A 19,100-nucleotide genomic window follows, 5' to 3' on the forward strand; every position below is an offset into this window, starting at 1 on the left:
GGTGTCGCTCTTAGTTGCTGCCCTCCCATTTTAAGTTGAAACCTGCATTGTGGCATAAGTGCTGTTTAAAAAAAGGGGGTTTTTTTGCTGCTTTCTAGACTGTTTAGAGCTGCTTCTCTTTTTTATTTTATTTTTAAGTCAGGTTGATGTTTTTTTCCCCGCACTAACCCTATCACCATAGTTTTGTGTGTGTGAATAAAGCAGAATAAGATAAGGATGTATTTTTGAGCTGTAATTTTAAAAGCTGTAGTGTTTGGTAGGGAGGGGGAGGTTGGAAATAGCAGAGTATTGTTTCTGTGATGGTTTTGTTTGGAAGAATAAACAAAAGGCCTTAGTATCTTGAAAGCAGTCTCCTTGAATAATGCAATCTTTTCTATCCCAGGCCATTTTGGATAGAGTATATAAATAGCTATTACCTCTTTATTTTATGTACGTTGCTTTAAAAACTTTCTTTCTGCTGTGCAAGACCAGTATCTAGTGTACATTTGTTCCTCAGCTTTATATCCATATTTACATAATGTAGTACACTGTATCAGTTAAACTCTTTACAAGCACAGACCATCGAAGTCAGAACAGGTTACTGTTTTCTGTGTTGTGCCAAAACTGAATATCACTAATTAGTCACTCATCCATAGGATAAAAAACTGTTATGAACACCAATATATACAGCTTTTTGTACTTCACCTGCTTGTATGTGAGTTTCTTACTTAAGAACTGTTAGTGATTCCTAATATTTTTTCTTTTTTTTTCTTTTTTATTTAACAAAAAGAAGATTGCTGTGTGGTATGACTATAGGCTGCAAGACAGCTGGTTTATTCAGTACAATGAAGATGCTTGAACTTAGCTATGCGATGTAAATATTCTTCCTTTTTGTGGATGTAATCTTTGAGATGGAGGATGCAAAGGGTGTATTCTAATTATTCTTTTTCCCCTGCATGTCGCTTTGCCTCACTTACAGCAGTTCTGAATAAATCTGAGATGAAGTCGGGCTTTTATGTATATTTGTTTGTCTTTGGGTCTTGCATCATACTTGCCTTTTGTTCTGCTTTTTAGACTCGTTTGTCTAATGGAAAACTGACATCTGTGGAGTCTGCAGTACCGAGCACGTGTTGTAGGCTGATGAGGTTCATGACCAAGAGAATGTTAACTCAGGGACAATCTTTAGGGTTTTTTTTAATATAGTTTGGAATTACATCACTGTACTATGTCTGCATGCATTACATTTATCTTGAAGATGATATGTTATTTGGTAGAGCGTACTCCAAGAGTACAGGTATAGGCCTGGTATAGGTCTGACTTCTGAACCTATCCTCCGATCTGTCTCCTTGGTCTTCTACTTTTGGCAATATCTTAGTGATCCATGCCAAGGCAGGTTTCCTCAGTTCATTCTTCAAGTTCGTTACAGGCATTAGGGATGTTAATAGTTGCCAAACTTAGAAGTATGCATTTGTGAAGTTTTGGCAGGGACTCCTAGCTTATGGAGGATAAAGGAAAGAAAGCTCTGATACAATTTTATTGCCATCCCTTCTTATAGAGGAGGCTGCTTTTAAAGAATTAATCTGTGTGTTAGAAGGTTGAAAGGATTGGATTTGTTGCTAAACACTGCTGCTTCTTAAAGCAGTGTGCTCATGAGTGAACGTGGCTAGCCAGGCCTATGAACCTCAAGCAGAACAAATGCATGGCTTTCTGCACTCACCACTGTACCTCCTGCAGGTCTCTAACTCGCTCTGAAAAGCTCATGGAGGCCTTTGAGAGCTACCTGGCTAACTACTAAATCCAACCAGGTGGTTTCAGAACCATGCTGGCCATCTTAGCACGAAGAAAGAAACTGTAGAAACGCTCGGTATTTCTATTCTCCCATTCCCAGAGCATTAGGAATCCCCGTGCTGAGGTGTGGCTGGTTGGACAAACACGATGCCAAGCCAACTGCTTGTTACCTGTTTAACAACTTACAGTATTTTTTTAGAAAGAACATACAGAGTCTCTAGTTGCTGACAAGAGACCACGACAGGAAGGGAAAGTTCGTAAAGTCTTATAAAACTGCTGTTTTCTCTCCTGACTTAATGGATTGTGTAGTTTTTAGTATCTCTGGTAATGGGGCAATAGAGTAGGCTTCAATGGAGGCTTTTAAATGTACTCTGAATTTTCTTGCAAATGGCTGTCTGCTGATTGCAAGAGATTGCAGCAGTAATTGGTGTGAGTAACTCTCCGCATGGCTGAAAGCAAGTCAGTATTATGCACGCAGATCCTTTATCTGTCTTGCTGCTTGGGAGTTTCTCCAAAATCTAAAAAGCTTAAATCATGATGGGGAAACAGGTAGCTTTACGATGTAGACTACTTTCATTGAAGCATGACACTCTGAGCTGTTGGCTGCTGTTTGTTAAACCTCTTCCACTGCCTTGTAGGAGCTGTCAGTGCTACCAGTGCTGCGCTCTTACGCTGAAGTAGTAAAATTTCGAAATCAATAATGCATGACTTGGCTTCTAATAATGCAACACAAACAAACTATTAGTTAAACAGCTGGCTTCTGGCTCTAAATGTATAATCGGAGTTAATTGAATCTTTGCTATTTTATTTAATCGTTAGTAACTACCTAATAAACTCTGGAGGTGATTAGCGGCAACAGTAACTGCATTTGTCATCTCTTATGTCTGGGAAGATGAAGGTCTGTTTTCTAAACATGAATCCAGACTGGTATCAGGCCAAGTACATAACAATGAAGTTCAGGTCAGTGTGTGACAAGTAAATATCTCACCTATGCTAGACCTGCACGCCGCTCTGTTGGTTGAGGCTTTCTGAGCACTCTGAACCGGGAGAGTTGGCACTAACAAGACATGTTCAACATTGTGAACCCATCAGGTCTAGTACTCGGATGCTTTTCACAGCTATCAGACTTCTTTTTTTAAGAGGTTGTAGTAGAGGTATACAGCTTTGTGTCTGATAGATCATCCTGTTCACTAATGGGCATTGAACTAAAATATCCATTTTGGAAGCCTTTGCTATAAAATGCTATTAAATTGAAGTATACATGTTAAGTATGTCCTTGAAGAGCACTAACTTAGAAATATTGATTAGTAATACTGATATATCTCAATCTAGACTATTTTGGAATTAAAGCTAAAATATAACACAGTTGAGCCTGGCCTGGATGTGGCCTTGAAGACATTTTGTGGTACCTAATAAATAAGGTGTGTTAGATCAGCTACTATGGCTGATATCTTAAATGGGCCTTTATTTCCTCTTTTCAAAAATATGTTGTCTTTCATGAATCCCCTACATAAGAAACAGTTTTAAAGACAATGTTGTAAGTATGAAGTGCTACAAGTGTACTTAATATTATGTCTTAATATTAAATTAAAAAGGCCATTTCTCTTTAACAGTAAACTGGGAAACAGTGTGGAGACCCAATACCAAAAAGAAATTTCGAGTTCACACCAATATGAACAGGAACGTTGGGCTTCTGCGAATCTTCCCAGGAATCACTGCTGCTGCTGTAAGTGTCACCACTTCGTTTTGGAAGTGGGTGGAGTGATGCTCAAATACTTGATTAGTTAGCTGAAGTAGGGAAGCTGCATTGTTGTAGCAGTGGTTGGGGTTTTGGAGGGAAGGGAAAGGATGTCTTCCTCTGATAAACGTTTTTTGGAATATCAGAGCATTCAAAGACTGTTTTCATATGCCATAAACTATTGAGAAAAGCTTTTCAAATATCTTTTGTCTAAACACCTGGGCTCTGAAACTTAAAATTAATTTCTTATCAGGGCTCATAAATAGGTCAAATGTGCTTTTCTAGACAGGTGCAGGCTACAGTGACCATGGAAATGCTCTCTTGCTGCATATTGAGGCATATTAATAGGTATCTTGTCAAAGAATACACAATTTGGTGGGTGGATGGGAACGTGACCATTTCTACAACTCATGCTTCTTTTTTAAGGTTCATTTTGTCTCACATTGATGATTAACATGACTCTCAGCATTCATACAGAGCTGAAAATGAGAAGTGGGATTTTGCTGCTGAAAATGAGAAGTGGGATTTTTTTGCCTTTAGAAATTATTTTGCAGAACTGTGGTTTTAGGTAGATTTGTCTTTAAATTTTTGTCTAATAATAGTTCCATTAAATTGACAGGTCTTTTGTGGCTGTTGCCATCTTAAATTGAATCCAGTGGTTTAAGCAGCACTCCTCAATTATATTACCATTCTTTTTAGGTGAATATGAACAGATGGAAAAGCAGAGGGGTGGTATATTTGCAATAAAACTTCAACTGCATAGTTAGCCTCATGGGGGCTTACAGTGTATTGCGTTTAGCATATGTGATCAGCAAGGAAACATCCAGGTTGTTTAAAATACATCTTTCTAGGAAGAGGACTTTGCTAGGCATCCTCTTACAGTGAGCCACAATAGCTACCTCATTAACAACTGGCCCAGAATGAATTACTGCCTCCTTTTTTTCCTGCCTTGAGTTAAATCAATTGAGTTTTGAGTTAAAAAAACTCCAGACTTCATTAGAATGTTCTTTCCTGAAAGGTGAGACACTCTCTCTCTTAGTTAGGAAGACATTCGTTGGCTAAAGTAACAAATCTGGGCAGGGGTGGGGGTTCTAATCTCAATTAATAATTCTGCATTTATTTCATAAGTGTAAATCTTCCCTTTTGTTCCGCCCTGGTGCAACAGTATAGCCTGTTAATGGCGCTTGAACAATAGCATCCTTTTTCACACTGAGGTCATGACTGTAGAGAATAGTTTACTTTAAAATCTCTCCCTCTAGGAATTTTAAAGGAAGCTAAAGAGTGAAATTCTCATTTTTTTAAAAGCTTATTCAACAGTCCCAGTTATTGCAAATGGGGAGCACAGAAGGACATGAGAAGACTGTGAGGCATGAGAGCCTGTAAGACTATAACAGGAATAGACCATTTTTAAAATCTCTGTGCCATACATGAAAATCTTAATGTGACTTAAACACATCTTTTGTCTCTCTTCCCTGTCTTGTTTTTAAACAGGTAAAAGCATTTCTTCAGCCTCCAATTGAGGGCATTGTACTTGAAACTTACGGAAGTGGCAATGCCCCAAACAACAGAGAAGATTTGCTGGAAGAACTGAAGAAAGCAACTGAACGAAAAGTAGTGATTCTAAACTGTACGCAGTGCTTACGAGGGTCTGTTAAAACAGTCTATGCAACAGGGCAGGTAAGGGTTGTGCAATGATTTCAGACTCTACTGCTATGTAAAAGAAACACCCCACTGATACAACTTGATTGTATGCTTCTAGTAGCCCCAGTGTATAAAACCAGATTTGTTAAACTCTAAAAATATTGCTCATAAAATAACTATATCTGAAAAATCTTAAGCTGAAAGCATTTAAATATGTATCTGCAAACAAGATCCTGTTACTCCTAGTCTGAATGGTTGAAACAGCACAAATCCCAAATTAGTGATTGCTTGCTCTTGTCGTTTGCAGCACTCCAGGATACCTAGCATTAGATTGGTAGTATCTCTCCCAAAGGGATTCCACTGATCTAGAAGCTAGCTTAGGGGTCAGATGATCAAATAAAGTAGTATTTGATAGGCCAGCATTACTTAGCTACAATGTAAGAACATCAAGAAAGCCTGCAAATCCAAGCAATATTCCAAATCCCAGTTTTTTATTTGACTGGAAGTACAGCTGAATTCAGTGAGAGATTGGAGAACAGCATGTAAGGAAGTGTCTGTCTTGCAGAATGGAAATCAGTTGTGTTTAACCCATGAAGGCTAACTTAAAGCAGACCTTGTGTAGATACTGTTAATATTCAGGGCATTTTATAGTGAGTTTCTCAATTGTATATTAAGATGTGACATCACTGGGACTAATAAGAGCTCAAAGCTGTATAAGAGTATGTGTTGCATGTGGTAGTGTGAAGGAAGCTGGCTTAACTGGCCTTTATAAAAAGCCTAGCCATTAAATAGCCAAGAAGCACTGCCAGAGGGTGACTCATCCCCCTGTTTTAGACACCTGGTTTTACTGGGAGCAACCACCTGTCTGGCAGAGCTAGCCTCTTCGGTGACTGTAAGACAAACCTAGATACTCTAGTCTGGTGCTGAAACCTGCCTCTTTTAACATTGGTTTTGACACAGCTTTAGATTATATTTGCTTCAAGAACACATAGTCTGTTTTGAGGAGAAAGAAAAGGAGATTGTAAGAGTTTCTTTCCACCTCTTCAGTATCCAAACTCGGTATTTTCTGATATGGGCAGCCACTTGGGTGTTGGTAAAACTTTTGCATAACTTAATGGAGATGTTTTGAGAAGTATTAACTTTTGCAAAGATCCCGTGCTATGTAGCAAATATGATAAGAATACATGGATTATATAAAACAGTTCACACGGAAGGAAGAAAGCAGTTAAGTCAATAAAAGACACCAAACTTATATTTGAAAAACAACATGAAAATGAAGCCTAGCTTTTATGTGATGATCTGCTTGAAATGAACTGCTAAAATTTATGGAAGGAAGAAAAAAACCTTTTCTATGCTCTGGTTAAAAGATTCTCCAAGTAGACACCTCTAAAATGGCTTTTTGCACTCTGATCCAGACTGTTGATATGCTGAATTGAAAGATTCTGCTCAGGTCTTACTGAACCACTGTAAGGCTGCATGGAAATGTGTTTACTTCTGGCTTCCACTTTTTATATGGAGCATGTATTATGTTGCTTCAGCATCCATTGATGGAGGCTGCCCTGTTTTCTTGGCATCTTTTGAGGAGAACACTGACAGAGCCAAGTCCTACAAAATTACTTCATGCTTGTTCTTTCATGGCCTTCTCGTTTTCATAAGGAACTGCTCAGTGGAGGAAGTATTATCGGTGAATGCTGGAAAGTTGCTGTAATGTTAACTTTAGTTTGATTTTTCTTTAAATAAAATCTTTCCCAGGTCTTTGCATGTGGCTAGGCCATTTTTTACTCATTCAAGCTAGCCAGGTGGGTCAGCTGAGTCCCCAATTTCCCTTGAAGTGTTTGTTTTAATTAACTGAATGTCTGGCCTCTGATCCATCTGCACAGTAGAAACTTATAACTGAAGGGACTTTAGGTATAGGAAGGAAGCTGGGAAATCCCTTCCTCCTCCTCTTTCTCAAACCCACTGAAAAAGCCCTAACTGTTCTTTGGCTAGCTCTGCAGTACAGAAAGTATTTCTCACCTTCTCTGTATACGTTTTCCCATGGGACTTTTAAAAATGTTAGTCTGGGGCTCTCAGAGGTGGTTAATGAGCTGATTAAGGCTCTGTATCTTGCTAAAAATATTAGTTAAGCCACAAGTTTCAAAGCTGAAGTTTATATACAAGGTATTTAAAAGTAAAATGCAGTGTAAAGAACCTGCTGCAAGATGCTTAACTGTGAGGCATCACATTTTGGCAAAGATGATGATCTGTGCTTTAGAGAAGCCTGAGTGTTTGCCCAGGTACAATGTAGTGACAAGAGATCTGAAATCTCCTTTGTCTTTGCTGTCTTGCTCACTGTACACTTATGGGGCTTGCTGACCATAACAAAGATCCTTCTGCTTTTTGCTTTGGTTCAGATAGTTTGTTTTTTAACTACCAGAAAGATAAGTTAAAAAGGTCATCTTTTTCAGTTGTTCTTATCAGAACTGTGTAAATTACGTATTTTAGTTGTATGTTCTAAATCATTCACTGCTAGCACGGCCTGAAAGGATCTGAAAACACCCCTGCTGTGAGCACACTGTAGTGCTGGAACTCATCCAAAGCAATGCCCCATAAAAGAATGGTAAATATGTCTGTGTGAGAACAGCCTACTTGGCGATGTTCAAAATGCCACTGGGTTAAAACAGAGTAACTGCAGCTTTTCAATAAAGGGAATCTGACAACTCTGCAGATAGCTGATACAGACCTGAAACCTTTCCCTTTTAGCATAATAAGTGACCATGGCAAGCATTTGGGTGAATTCTTCAATGTTATTGCATGAAAAGGAATTTAAAGTAAAAGTCATCTTTATGCAGCTGGCTCTAGTATTTGCTTGGTATTTGATAACTAAAATTACAAAAATTACAGTCGCAGTAGGAGCAAGAGAGTGGAGGCACGGCTGCATACTGTATTCTGTGTAGCTACTCATCATTCATATACATTTTCTGTTCACGCAGGTATTTCTGAATGCTGTGCTAATTGGAATCGTTATTCCTTTTTATTCAGACTCTCGCTGATGTTGGAGTAATTCCTGGAGGTGATATGACACCAGAGGCAGCCCTAACTAAACTGTCATACACGCTCAGCAAGATGAAGCTTAGCTGGGAGGAGAAGAGGCAGGTAAATATTTCAGTGTGACCTTGAAAGGCTTTAACTTTCTCATCTACTGTGCTAACTTCTGCTTAGCTGAATGCCTTGAGCTTCTCCCTTGCATTTAAAAGCAATTGGTTCCCGAGCCATAATGTGAACATCACGTGTTTTTTTCCTTAAGGAAATGCTGTTAGGGAAATGAATGAATGTAGATTGGGAGAGAAAAGAATTCTCTGCATGTCAGGTGAGGACCGTGACCAAGCCATAAAAATGCCATCTTTAAACGGTAGTAGTCTACCTTGGACACTTCTGTACTAAAAACCCGTATGTGGAAATTCATATGGGAGATAGAATCCCAACCCTACTGAAGTCAGCAAAGATCTTGTCATTGGTCTTAGTGTGGTAAAGATTTCATCCAAGACTCATTCACACAAAGCTAATTCTGAAAATAAATATTGCCTACAGCCTCTTCCTTTACAGCATTACTCATGACAGTGTTAGATTTTGTTTCTCTAAGAGGAGATACACTTTATAAGTACATAAAAAATAGAGGATTATTCTAAGAACAAATTGTAACTGATTTTAAAATCATAACCTCTTCAACAATGTTCTTACTGTTCATTGGTGCTTAATCAAGGCTTTTTTCCTCAAATTGTATAGTTATATATCATGTTCCTTTTATACAAGGAACATATAGCTCTGAATTAGATAGGGGAGCAGCAGTCTGCAGGAATGCATGTGCTTCTATGCTTGTATGCAGTGAAATCATAATCCTGACACTTTGGGAGATGACATCATGATGAGTCACTCTAGACTTAAGCACTGCATGCGCATGTGTATCTTATGATGGTGTTTTGTTTTTATTAAAACTGAAACAATTTTGATCGTTATTTCATGCTCAATATCTTCCAACCAGTAGCAGCTCTTGAGACAAACATATTTGGATACCTATGATTGTAAGTGGGGTGGCTGGAAGTACCACTTACCGTGCTTCGAAACAGTTTCAGACTCTGAGCTTTTGGCTGTTTGCTAAAGTCCTGGCTCTGAAAAATGAGAGGAGGAGGAGCTATGTGTTTCTTCGGTGAGGATTGCAAGAACATACTCTGCGCAAGAACATGCTTGATGGGGGACATAATGCTGTGTGAAGAGTAGTGGTATGGCATGTGTTTGTGTATATACACTTTAGAAACCCAGGCTCTTAACTGACGCCCCTTTGGTACACTCGCTGACCCTGGAATGTATGTATACTAGCCTCTTTTTTTAATGCAGACTTTAATCTTCTTGCACAGAGGATTATTTGACCTGGGACAGGAGAAACTTTCCCAGCTGGCTTCCTGCCTAGGTGTGTGAGTTAAAAATTAATTTGAGATCCAGTTTGCTGAGGTGAGATAGCTGACTTACTCAGGTGAGGACTTGGTGACAGGACGTTTTAGGTACCACTGGCACAAGGTACTCCTGCATCTTCCTGTGCTGCCCTTCAGAATGTGCTACACAGTTTTTGTGTTGTGGTGCTGGGACCTCCTTTATATGGTTTGAAAAACAAAATAACTTTTGCAATTTCTTTGAGTTAAGCAGGATGAGTTTCCTCATTTGACTCATTGTACAGACCCACAAACAATTGTGTTGGCACAACTAAAGGAGCAGCATGCTGCATTGCCTGGGCAGGAATGAGTGGTAGAGACCAGGAGAAGAAGAAAGCCCGGAAATATGTTGTCTGTGGCAATATCTTCAGCTAAACATATCACCAAACAATAGTCTCCCAAGAGACGGAAGCTCTCCTGAAGCTGGCGTGGTTATTTTAGGATTCTCTTTCAACACGAAGAAGCAAGGAATGTGCCCCCAGACACATGCAAATGGCTGCAGAGCTGGTAGGACTGAGTAATGCACGTAGGGCTTTGCACTGGGTGCATTTAGCACAGGTGCCAATTGCTAAGGTTACCTGTGCAAAGCAATGATCTCAACCTGTCAAACTCTAAAAGTGCGCCAAAGCAGTCGGTATCCTCTGAGTTACATGTGTATGGGACTCTTCCAGCAGACAGCTACAGCGTTGTCAGTGCTTGGAGGGTTTTTTTTTAATAAAGGGCATGCCTAGACATAAGTAAACCTGGGGCATTCCTCCTTCCAACATCACATCTGTTTCTTGCAAACTTTCACAATCCTGCTTTTTAAAATTCTAATTGAAATAACTACGTGCTTTATAGCTGCATCAGCAGCCTTTTGTGAAAGAGTGCCAATATGTAAAATTGTCAGAATTGAGGAAACCAGTTGCTTTTTCTTAATGACTGCCTTCTCTCTCTGTTCTCCAGATTTCCCAGAACCTGTCTTTTGGAGTATTTTCTTTTCTTTATTGCCATGTTCAAGCACTTTCTACACATGAGTTGGCTAACCTTTTTTTGGTTTGGTTTTTTTTTTCCCCGGTTGTATTGGATGCACCCATCCTGCAAACTGTTACACGCCTGCTTTAATATTGAATGACTAGTACTGTAGACCCTCTCTGCATTCGAAGCTGGCTCTATGGCCAAATTTTAACAAAACCAGGACTAGTGGAGCTGTTTGAAAATTCATTGAAATACATGACTGTCCACAGGCAGCACTGGGCTTTGTTTTGAGGCCTACATACACGGTCTGTGTAGGAGTACTGAGGTTTGGGAATGCTGGCAAAAGGCAGCATTTCAGAATGTTCTGGTCTTCAGCCTCACTCTGCTAATTATTCACTATCTTTGTGTTTTTAAGTAGGCTGCAGCTTACCCCACCAGGGAACTTTTGTCTGCATACTCTAAAAACTGGGGTGTTTTGTTATGTGCTTATTTTGGTTTCTTTGCTTTGGAAGACAGTTTTATTTGCCTGTCCCTTCTTTCCCCCCCCCCCCCTTTGTCTTTTTAAACTTGCAGTCTTCATGGGACAGTAACTATTTCTTTAATCTTTTGTCTGCATTCAATTAGTTTCCATAATTCCTCCAAACAATTTTCTAACTTGATCCTAAGGTTTTTTATTAGACTACTACCATATTTTTCCTCTGCTAACAAAGGATTTGATTGCTTGCTTTTCAGATGCTGAGTGAGAATCTAAGAGGAGAAATGACTGTTGTACCCACAGGAGCCAAGATCTCTCTGAGAGATAGCAAGTTTATTCGAGTGATTGCCAAATCTCTAAGTATCAGCAGCAAGGAGGTATATACTTAAATATTTAAAATTGAACTCATGTAAAGCTGTAAACTCAGTTAAATGAACCTGGCTTAAAGATGAACAGCAAAGCTGAAAGAAAAATGGAACATTGGAGCTTTTGTATTATTTTTTTAGTACTGAGTGTCCCAGCTAACCAATTGGGTTAGGGAGAAAGGCCACAATGACAAGCATAACATTAAAATGTTTTTAATTAAAAACATATTAACTGTTTTTTCCCCTCTTTGTAGCTCCATCTTGAGTTTATTTTCTTGCCTGGCTGGTTGCAATAACAAGCCTCAGATGGTTGCTGTAATTCAGGGTATCAATATGAAAAAGTGCTTTGTATTTTTCTGGTCAAATGTATTGGCAGTTTGGAGCAATCCAAATAATAACGGATAAAACAGCTTAATTGTACATGCAGTCATAGAAGGCTGATACTAAGGAAGCACTACACAAGTGTAATTTGTGGTGTTTAATATTAGTCCCTCCCAACTGGAAAATCAGAAAATATAGTATTGGTTGTAAGATACAAGTATTTGCTTTTCTCTTGGCTTGGTTTCAGGGAAAATGGGATTTTTAGTAGCTAACGAATACTGAATGTATGGTTTTTCTATAGTAAGTGTGAGAAATGGAAGGATATTTAGGGGGCCTATGGGGCTTGTCAGTGGAAGTTTGGAAGTAGTTTGAGAAGGCTGGACTGTATGGTCTTTTCCAACTCCTGCCAGCGCTGTTTCTCTTACTGTACTGATGTGTAGCTATGGCAGTACAGAGATGGTAATTAGTGCGTGCATCTTAAATGGTATATATAGATATCAGGTAACTGTAGTGTTGCCAGGGAGGAATACAAATCTTCGTGGATGTGAGACCGACAAAATGTAAAATAACCATGAGACTTCTTTCCTTCCAAGAACTAAATGCTACCATTTTTAAATAACCAAATGACTAATTTGGAAGCTTTATAGTGTTTTTATGACTTGGACATCAATCATATTAGAGACAAGACTGACATTAAATGTTTAATTTTATTTGTTTCTCAGGAGTTAGAAGCCGTAAGAGATGCATTAATTCCACCTTTGGCTTGTGCTGCAGCTAAACTGGGTGACATAGACGCACTAAAAGCCATAGCAGAAATGGTAATCTAAAATTAACAGTTTGTACAAAATATGCATTTTTAAATAGAGCTGTAAATGACGGGAGGAAGCTATGCTCACTGGGAAGCAACTACCTAAGTCTTAGAATCAGTGTTTTGACTAATACAATTGGTTTCTAGGCTCCTCAGTCTTTGCTTTCAAAACTGGCATGTTCTTTCCCCTATCTGGTTCTCAGCTGTTTACATTTTCTTTTGAACTGTGAAAATACAGGTAGATTAAAATGCAAGTTCTTATCTGCTAACTTGGAACACTTTAAAATGGTTTGTGCTGCTTTCTTTCGCTTAACTTTCTTTATGCATATTCATAGTATCCAGCTTTTGGATGTAAATCTGTCATGATTAAAAAAAAAGAACTTGAAAATTATATTTACGCAAAACACAGTGCAGTGCTAATTCAGGATTTTTGCTCTCCCTATAGCTCTTGCTTGGGTTATACTTGGAAAAAGAAACAGGCATTTCCCTGTATCATCTTCTACGCCTCTTTTTTTTTCTCTTTGCCTTGGTTTACCCTACTCTTGAGACTTTGGTAATGGGCCTTGAGAAAGGATAAATACATCTTGAAAATAACAATAAACTAAGACAAGTAAAATTAGCAGACTATAGGCACAAAGCTGCTGTATGGCGTACTGCAATAAAGAGATATCTGAAGGGGCTGCAATGAAAATACGTGTAGAGGGGGGAACATGCGGAAGGTGGAATAAATATCTTTATTGGTGCTAAACCAACACCACAAGATAAACTTTAAGTAAGTTTGACAAGCTTAACATTTTGGTGGCAGAATTAAAATGTGGTGTATGCATCTACTGTTGTACCAACAACTTAATGTGCAGCCATTATCTTTTTAGTATGTGAAGGATCTGTGCTTTTGTAGGGTGGAAACTTGAGCTGTGGGGACTATGATGGCCGAACTCCACTTCATATTGCAGCCTCTGAAGGGCATTTACCATTAGTTGAGTATTTGTTGACCTGTGGCGCAACTGTTTATGCTAGAGACAGATACGGATCTACCCCTCTGATGGATGCGATCAAGTTCAGGTAACAAAATAATTTATACACCACTCTATGTAAAGTTTATAAAACTTCTGTCATTTTGGATTTAAAGTCCATCCCTGTGTTTTGGTCTTGTTTTGTCTCAGCAGTCATGTGTAAATGACAGCAGTTAAAATAACACAAACCAGCTTCATTTCAAAGGATGACTAGCCTAAATTAAAAGATTTTTTAAAAATAATATGAAATGAAAGCAAACAACTTGGTATGCATGCAAAATTTTAGCATAAGGTAACTTATTGCTGCCTCCCGCCAAGTCTTTGTCTGTAATTTCAGGACTCCACTCTTTGTTATGAGGCTTCCTGATAAAACAGAGCCAAACTGATCACTGTCAGAAGTGAGAGTACAGGACCAAGGGCTGTCCGTTTTCTTTCTGCCCTCCCCTTTCTCATCAAGACCAGGCTGTTTCAATTAGCACAAAATATACCAGTATGTTGACATGTTTTAATCTTTCCCTTCCACCAGTGCTTTCCTGACTCTCTTGCTGGGTGACTGGTTTTTTGATTTTTCCCTTCCGCCCACTCATAATTACGTGGGATGGCTGCATGGCTCTGCCTGCTTTGTGGATTTCCTCTTCCTGTTGTTCTGGATGTCAGCAGTTCTTGAACGGTAGTCATGGACATGTGATTTACTGGTCTTTTCCATGTTGTATAGTCCTAAGGAATGGCCATAGCACAGAATATAAAAGTTATCAGATATCAACATTTAATTTTAAAACGCTTAGTTTATATAGCCTGGGGATTCATAGAGCCATTGGTCTTCTAACGTGTTAGAAGCTGCATGCCCTAATCTCTTCTTGTTTCTTTGATCCGCTTTCAGCTCCTTATCTCATATTCAGTCTGTATGATCGCAGGAGAGAAGCTTTTTTCTGTAAAGGAGCTTGGAGTGATAGAATTTTCATGGTCTTCATGGATGTCTGTCCCCAAATATTCCTACAGCTTTCTAATGTTGACAGGTTCACCTGGTCTGTCAGGCTTGAGTTAGCTCCCTGGGAGGTCTGACAGTCCTGGTTTTGCATTGGCTGCAGGAATAACTTGAAGGCTTATTCTATCCCAAAGACCGGATATAGAAAACTCAACAGGCTCTATTAACTTGAGACTTGAAGTCCTGTGTGGCCACACCGTGCTATTGCCGTACCTACTGCGTGGTCCCCTATGGCTCTGTAGTTGTTGCTTTATCTCATGAATATATAAGCCCTTCAGTTGCAAACCCTTAAAGTCTTAAAGCAAAAACAAGCCCAACAGCAAATCAAACATATAACCTCGCAGTTGAATAGAGGTGGCTCCGGTCCAATGTGAGAAAATGCTAAAGCATTAGATACCATGAGAGATGTTCCTGCAAATCAGGCACCTACTTTTTTTACCGCACCCATCTACCGCCTGAGGAATTTCACATGAGCTTGTTGTTTGGATTCCTTAGCATTGCCACTCCTATATTAGACTCCTACTATGACTCTTAAGCTCGTTAAAACTGCACACCCATTTTGATATAGGGAATTGTAAAAGGAAACTGCACCATAACCATTTTCAGTTTCTCTTTTTGTTTCTACTGTTGGAATGAGAGGAAGAGTTGACTTAGAACTAATCTCATAAATGTGTATTTATGATCTCCTGTGTACTCACTCTGCATTTCACACTGATAAGCATATAAAGGAGAATGGTAAGGATCAGACAGCTGTATATGTGTGTAATTAGATACCCACTGAAAAGATTTCTGCTACAGAAATATTTAAATTCTATTTATTAAACAGTTGTGTGCTGAAAGTGAAGAGATTATCCTGATGCAGTGTACAGAGTGGCAGAGAGGGAAGGGGGAAAACTGATCTTCATGAGCAGTCAATGCTTTAAACTGTTTAATATTGTAACTTTCTCAATTTTACTGAATATTGCATCAGCTTAATCCCATTTTCTGAGAATTAATACTTGTTTAATTGGCATTTAACTGCAGTACAGTATCCACTCATCTTAAAAATAGCTTTCTTCCAGTTTTTTATGTCACATTTCTCAGCGGCTTGCCTTTTAACCTAGCATGCAAACCTATATAGTGATGACTGATTTCTCTTTTCCATTTAATAATTTGTAAAGATGATCAGGAGTTACGTCTCTTCTTAAAAGCTTCTTAACATAGTACTGTCAGCTGGTAGACCAGCAACTTGATCTGTATCAATGATAGTCTCTTAAACTTTTTTCTATTTCTTTGTTTCTTTAGGTGGTAAAATGTGGAGTCCCTTTCTAAATAAGAAATAAACTACTGCATTTCCACTTTTTCATTTGTAACTCTGCAATTTGCATGTAGTCTCATTCACTTTATGCATGAAGCTAAACAGACCACTGTTAATTTAGGCCAGTTGCTTGACATATCAAAATTAGTAGCATTCTTTTAATTTCCTAGAGTACCCTCAAGGGATAATTCATTTTCAAAACAATAGAATAATATTTTTTTAATAACTGAAACTCTCTAAGCAGGAAAATGTCTTGAATAAAAATTGTGTATATTTTCTGTAGTAAAAGCACTTCCATTTACTTGTAGAGCAGTGGTAAAAGGTTGAAAATGGGGAGTTGCTCATACAGTGCTGTGAGAACATCAGATTAGAGGCAGTAAAATTACCTCCCACGTAAATATGAATTTAAATACTTGCTATTTTGCAAGGTTAACATTTACATTACTTCAGGAAATCTAAGGCAGAGTGAAAATCTAACCACCACTGACTCCAGCAGTGCACTGAAGCCTGTCCTTACAGTATTTGAGCGTAAAATTCCCACTGATACCATGCAGAAAACCGAACAAGTGAAACTAAGCTGATCCTGCCATAACCATTCCAGTTGCTAGGGGAGCAAGCATTAAAAAGAATGAAGCCAGTCAAGTTTGGATATACATTACACCTGCATTTCTTTAAAGAGAGTTGGTGGAAGGTGTGCACCCTAAGGCCCCAATCCTGCAAACTCTTACATGCGTGTTAATTTCACATGGGTGATTCATCCCTTTTGAAGTCGATTCACTTTTAATAAGTGTCTGCCAAGTCAAGGCCTAAGATGATACGTACTGTACGGCACCTTGATGGCTGTGAATCCAGAGCCCTCACAAACTGGTAAAAGTTCAGATGTCTTTATCTGGAACTCAAACTTCGCTCATAGCAAGTGAAAGTTGAAGACCACACCGAGTCATTTATTTTGCTATTGATCCATTAAAATATTAGTATACACTGGGGTTTTTATCTCCAGTGTTATCAATAATGGAATCTACCAGGGAGGACACACTAGAAACACTTTTTGTCTGTTTGGTTTTTCCTTCAGAGAGCGGATGAATGACAGTGGTAGTATCAAAAGGCTAACTTAAGTAACGTATGCAAAATAGCATTGTTTCTATAGCCTATGTCTGACCAAGAGCCACAGTTTGGTAACAGAGCGCACTAAGAAAGGGGAGAATCAGGAGCAGTTCGCAGGTGACAATAGCTCCTCATGGTTTTGCTTATCAGATGGGGCTAGACTGGACAAGCAGCTGTGCACCCCAGGCTAACATGGTGACATCGGCCTTCCCTCTACGCCTTGAACTTTCATTGTCCAGCAATTGCTCTGCTCTCGGCTTTCTGCTGTCACCTTAGAATGGGAATCGCATTTGAACTGTTCCCAAGAAGTTCATGGCTCATGACATCAGCTGAACTTCAGATCAGCTAAACTGTGACCCTTGTGAGGCTTTTGTAAAGCTGCAGGAGAGCAGCACTTAAAGAACAACTTCTAAAGACAAATACCTCTCATGTGCCTAAGACATAACAGTATCAGAAAATTCTCAGCCAGCCCCTTGAAATATGAATAATGCTCTTGTGGTAGGTACAAGACAGCAGAAGTGGTACTCTGGATAGGGCTTCAGCTTCTGCAGAATGTAGATACCATTTGGGCCCAAGTAGGAACAAGCTGTAGTGTGACTTACCTCCTGCATAGTTTTCATGTTGAGTGATGGGAATGTGAGAGGTGGTCCGTTTGCTTTCTCGGACGGATCTGCTCTTCATAGTCACAGTACTAAATTTAGCACTTCTGAGTTGCGCATTACTATTTGTCCCTATTCTTTTGCTCCCTTACCCTTCACTTCACAAGCAGTGGTATACAACGTCCTCTTCTTCCACCATACCAAGAAACGTGATTTTGAATGATTCCCAGTCATCGGGACATTGTACTTCTATTTAGAAATGTTTTATTGTAAGCATTTATTGTAAAGACTGTTAGTTTCAATGCTTAAAGATTTATTTTATTTCAAACCACTTTTTTTCCTCATTTAAATTTGCTGTATTAAATGTGTGGGGTAAATGCCCCCAGATCTGTCTGTATCAAAGATTTATAGAGTCCCACTCAGAGTAGTAATGGCTGTGTGGTGTAGGTGGGACATGAAGTGCTTTCTGGAGGGAATCTTGCTATCAGTGTGGAGTAAATAGTTACAATAGGGGAAAAGAAAAGCCTGGCTCTTTGCTGGAATCCAGAGATACGGACTTCATAGGGGGAGCACATTGAGGGAAGATGCCACACAACATTACATGCTTTGCTGCCTTTTATCTTAGTGCTGTCCCATAGCACAACTTTTATTTTAAAAAGCGCTAGTTTCATGCTGTGATTTCGAGTATAGGGTGGGAAATGAAGAATACTCCAGGGCAGTCATTGGAGAGTAAGCAGACACTCCCCATGTTCAATTCTGTATCCAGTGTGATCTTGAGTGAACAAACATGTTCTACTTTAATCTATTTTAGGTCAAATTTCTATTCAGCTAATGACTGTTGTGCTTAATTTCATACACCACAGACTGAAAAATAGGAAGCCGTGCCATTATTTGCTGGCTCAAGGAGATGCTTGTGGATGACAAGCCATGTTGTAAGGGACCCACCTGAGAAAATATTTTAGATAACTGAGCAAACCTGCAGCATGTGCTGTTCCAGCAATGCTTTGCCATGAAACAAAGAAAGATTTTTTTTTTTTGGCTGTCAATTGAAACAAAGTACAGTTTAAATAAATCTGTCTGGCAGGTTAAATAACCTATGTTTGGAAAAGCAAAATGATTCCTATAGCATCTGTACAGTTCTTTGTTTAGTTTATAAATTAAGACCTTATATGAAACATATAAGCTTACATAGGCTTAATATGGATAACTGTAAATTAACTTCTCATTCAAGATGGAGTTTCCTAAAAAGAAGCAGAGGGATTAGATAAGCAGTTTAGTCCAGTTCTAAAATGGAAAGGCACTCCAAGAAAATGCAAGGGATTAAGCAGAATGTGTATGTGAGCTTGGTTTTTATTTTTAATTAATACAGATGAGTTTTTAGGTAATGGGTTGGGAAAGCCCATATATTTCCTATTACAATTATATGCCTAACTCTTTATTTTGAAGTGTAATGGTACAGCAACTTACTTAAAAGAGGAACTAGGAAACTACTCCTGATCTACTGGTGTCATCATGCTCTTTCTGGAGGAAAAAAACCTGTGTTTGGATTTGTGAACTACATCAT

The 19,100-nt window shown here is 38.9% G+C and overlaps 1 protein-coding gene across 1 annotated transcript in view; it reads left to right on the forward strand.

Moving 5' to 3' along the window:
- The window catches only part of ASPG (asparaginase), a 51,273-nt gene that overhangs the window by 22,303 nt on the left and 9,870 nt on the right, over positions 1 to 19,100 (forward strand). The window contains exons 7-12 of the mRNA XM_076345553.1: positions 3,381 to 3,493; positions 4,997 to 5,182; positions 8,168 to 8,281; positions 11,302 to 11,421; positions 12,453 to 12,548; positions 13,437 to 13,600. Of these exons, the coding sequence (XP_076201668.1) occupies positions 3,381 to 3,493; positions 4,997 to 5,182; positions 8,168 to 8,281; positions 11,302 to 11,421; positions 12,453 to 12,548; positions 13,437 to 13,600 (793 nt within the window). The remainder of the gene's footprint in view (positions 1 to 3,380; positions 3,494 to 4,996; positions 5,183 to 8,167; positions 8,282 to 11,301; positions 11,422 to 12,452; positions 12,549 to 13,436; positions 13,601 to 19,100) is intronic.

This window comes from Aptenodytes patagonicus, chromosome 7 (genome assembly GCF_965638725.1).
Source record: "Aptenodytes patagonicus chromosome 7, bAptPat1.pri.cur, whole genome shotgun sequence".
NCBI lineage: Eukaryota > Metazoa > Chordata > Aves > Sphenisciformes > Spheniscidae > Aptenodytes > Aptenodytes patagonicus.